Source organism: Rhamphochromis longiceps, linkage group LG18 (assembly GCF_057381845.1).
Source record: "Rhamphochromis longiceps isolate RC_006_pf linkage group LG18, R_longiceps_female_GT1.1, whole genome shotgun sequence".
Taxonomy (NCBI): Eukaryota; Metazoa; Chordata; class Actinopteri; order Cichliformes; family Cichlidae; genus Rhamphochromis; species Rhamphochromis longiceps.
In genome coordinates this window covers 5,807,773-5,811,680 of record NC_140574.1, presented here as the reverse complement: position 1 = coordinate 5,811,680, position 3,908 = coordinate 5,807,773, and the positions used below count along the sequence as shown (strand labels likewise).

The 3,908-nt window shown below is 41.0% G+C and overlaps 1 protein-coding gene across 1 annotated transcript; it reads left to right on the top strand.

Moving 5' to 3' along the window:
- Positions 1-840: 840 nt before the first annotated feature.
- Positions 841-3,348, top strand: LOC146647582 (tripartite motif-containing protein 16-like). The gene has a single exon (XM_085390081.1). It carries the CDS (start codon positions 1,104-1,106, stop codon positions 2,772-2,774), a length of 1,671 nt encoding a protein of 556 aa, XP_085246207.1. The 5' UTR covers positions 841-1,103; the 3' UTR covers positions 2,775-3,348.
- Positions 3,349-3,908: the final 560 nt, after the last annotated feature.

Here is a 3,908-nt window from a genome sequence, read left to right as displayed (position 1 = left end):
GGACACAAACTGACGGGGGGAGGAACGACATTTACTGTTGATGTGTCTGACATTTAGTCTCCATGAGTTCTCATAAGACTGAAGAACTCTGTGATCTCTAACATGCAGCTGTGTGTTTTGAAATCATGTGTCTCATTCTCTGGACTTTACTAGACAACGAGTGAAGAACATGTAACGAATATCATCTTTAAAGTGATGAATAATAACTCTGCCTCTGTGTCTTCATAAAAAGATCGTACTTCTGAAAGGTCAGAGGGCAGCATCCACTCTGGGTTTACACAGTTTTGCAGCTTTAGCTCTTCTGAAGTTCAGCACCTGCTTTTTCAACCAATCAGAAGCCAGTATTGTAAAGAGTTCATATTTCATTTTATGCAATTGAATAATTTTGAATGTTTAGGTGAATATTTATATTTAGAGTATTTTCTCGATCAGTGTCTTCAGTCCTGACCCTGAGTGCGTACGTTTAAAAATAAAGTGATATAACTTCTTTTACATTACTGTGAACTTCTTGTACAGTTTGACAGCTGATTGTTGTCGTGTTTGTCGTCATATGAAGATCGTTTCCTAAAGAGGGCTGAACAGTCATTTAGCCTCTGGCTCCATCCATGAATCTGATGTTTGCTGTATAATCTGTGCTGTTAATAGTGTAATGGAACATATAATTTGTACATATAATTTCATATGTAATTATGAGGATCTTTACCCATTAAGATTTTAAATGAAACGATAAACAAAGGCCAAGAAAACTGAGTTAAACTCCTGAGTCTACTATATATTTGCACCATGAAGAAATGAATTGTTAAAGTTTAACTGGGTCAGACTTGTTACTGCATGCTGTAACCAAACATACCACACCCTGCATCATGTGATTGGCTCTTGGTCGCTCTGTAAGAATATTTCTTTAGTGCCTCCCTTCACAGATGTGTCTGTATCAGGATGGGTCTAAACAACATGGTGTAAATGCAGTTGCTGGTGAGCCTCATTTCCTGTAGGAGGTGAACAAGAGCAGAGATCTGTTTCCCTTCAGAGCACAGAGGTTGTTTCTGTTCAGAGGAAGTGAAACTGTCTGACAGTCACTGAGAGACGGTGAAACGGCACAGCACATGAATCAAATGGACCAAACAAAATTCTGCTGTTCAGTCTGTTTGGATCTACTGAAGGATCCGGTGACTATTCCCTGTGGACACAGCTACTGCATGAACTGTATTAAAAGCTTCTGGGATGAAGAGGAAGAGAAGAAAATCTACAGCTGCCCTCAGTGCAGACAGACTTTCACAGCGAGGCCTGTCCTGATGAAAAACACCATGTTAGCAGATTTAGTGGAGGAGCTGAAGAAGATTGGACTCCAAGCTGCTCCTGCTGATCACTGCTATGCTGGACCTGAAGATGTGGCCTGTGATGTCTGCACTGGAAGAAAAATGAAAGCCTTCAAGTCCTGTTTATTCTGTCTGGCATCTTACTGTGAGAAACACCTTCAGACTCATAATATTGTTGCAGCTTCATTCAAGAAACACAAGCTGATGGAGCCCTCCAAGAAGCTCCAGGAGAACATCTGCTCTCGTCATGATGAGGTGATGAAGATGTTCTGCCGTACTGATCAGCACAGTATCTGTTATCTCTGCTCTGTGGATGAACATAAAGGCCACGACACAGTCTCAGCTGCAGCAGAAAGGACTGAGAGGCAGAGAGAGCTGGAGGTGAGTCGACAAAACATCCAGCAGAGAATCCAGGACAGAGAGAAAGATGTGAAGCTGCTTCAACAGGAGGTGGAGGCCATCAATCAGTCTGCTGATCAAACAGTGGAGCACAGTGAGAAGATCTTCACTGAGCTGATCCATCTCATCCAGAAAAGAAGCTCTGATGTGAAGCAGCAGATCAGATCCCAGCAGGAAACTGAAGCGAGTCGAGTCAAAGAGCTTCAGGAGAAGCTGGAGCAGGAGATCACTGAGCTGAAGAGGAAAGATGCTGAGCTGAAGCAGCTCTCACACACAGAGGATCACATCCAGTTTCTACACAACTACCCCTCACTGTCAGCACTCAGTGAGTCTACAGACTCATCCAGCATCAATATCCGTCCTCTGAGCTACTTTGAGGATGTGACAGCAGCTGTGTTAGAGGTCAGAGATAAACTACAGGACATTCTGAGAGAACAATGGACAAACATCTCACTGACAGTCACTGAAGTGGATGTTTTACTGTCAGATCCACCAGCAGAGCCAAAGACCAGAGCTGGATTCTTAAAATATTCATGTGAAATCACACTGGATCCAAACACAGCAAACACACATCTGTTATTATCAGAGGGGAACAGAAAAGCAACAGTAATGGAAGAACAACAGTCTTATTCTGATCATCCAGACAGATTCACTAGATGGTGGCAGGTCCTGAGTAGAGAGAGTCTGACTGGACGTTGTTACTGGGAGGTGGAGTGGAGAGGGGAAGGAGTTGATGTAGCAGTCGCATACAAGAATATCAGCAGAAAAGGAGGGGGTAATGAATGTAAATTTGGATGTAATGACAAATCTTGGTCATTAGATTGTAACAACAACAGTTTTACATTTTGGTACAACAACATCCAAACTCCTGTCTCAGGTCCTCAGTCCTCCAGAGTAGGAGTGTACCTGGATCACAGAGCAGGTATTTTGTCCTTCTACAGCGTCTCTGAAACCATGACTCTCCTCCACAGAGTCCAGACCACATTCACTCAGCCGCTCTATGCTGGACTGTCGCCTTATTATTATGGAGCCACTGCTGAGTTGATTAAGCTCAAATAGACTGAAGTCTTTCATATTGTGGGTTTAAACCTGTGTTTTAGTTTCATTTTAGTTTCTCTCCATCATTTCTGCACAGAGATCAGCTGTCAGTCAAACATTATGGGTGGTACCTCCACATCTTCTAGTTGTTCTCTTGATGTTTCTCAGTTTTTAAAGGAGATCTTTCCTGTGACTGTTTATGGAGGCTATCACTGCTCATCATCATTTTGATTTACTAAAATATTTCTCCACATGAAAATGTAAACTTCTCTATCCTCTAAATGTTTCTGCAATATTTGTCTTGAAAAATGTCGACATTTCTCTTTATGAGTATGGCAGACCATGTGTGTGTGTGTTTGTGTTTGTTTTTGTCAAAATCATCAAAGAAATGAGGAAAAACTGTGATTTTAATGAATGAATTCATATATTGTGTTGATGTTTTATTGTGTGAATAAACTGGAAGGTTTGACTATAAATCAAACTTTGAACAAAGTCTTTTCTTCTGTCTTCATTCCAGGATCTCACTCAAATCTGATGCAGAAAATATGAAACTAATCTGAGAGAATAACTGAAGCAGTTTTCCTCCTGAAGCATCACAAAGTTCAGAGTTCATGTTTAGAGCAGAAGATTCAGCAGTCGCTCTGTGACCTTTCAACTTTCTTCACTAAAACAGCTTCATTACAGAGAAACAAGTCACATTTTCTTGATGTTCTTAAGTCCTTTCAGATGTTTTTAATCGTCCTTGAATGCAGCATCAGTGTCGCAGGTTTAAAAGGTCACTTTCTGTTGTGTTCAAAGATTTCCTTCAGATATGGTCTTTAATCAGTAAAGCCAGTGATACAGCAGTGTCATTAGCTGTGTTATTGGCACCAGGCTGTGTTTATGTATGTATTTAATTCTGTCTGAGGATGTCTTCAGCATGAAATGATCATTTGCTCAGCTGCTGTGTCTCATCTCTTATCAGACATTGGTTGGAACAGAGTTTTGTTGCTGACCATCTGACAAGAGGGTGAAGAAAAGCTTCAGGCTTCATTTGGACACTACGTTGGACAGAAGTCTCCACAAAAATGACTCAGAAACACAAATATTATTAATGAAAGTCCAAATGTCAAAAAGGGGTCATACATGATCCTGAGAAATGTCCTTGAACATTTG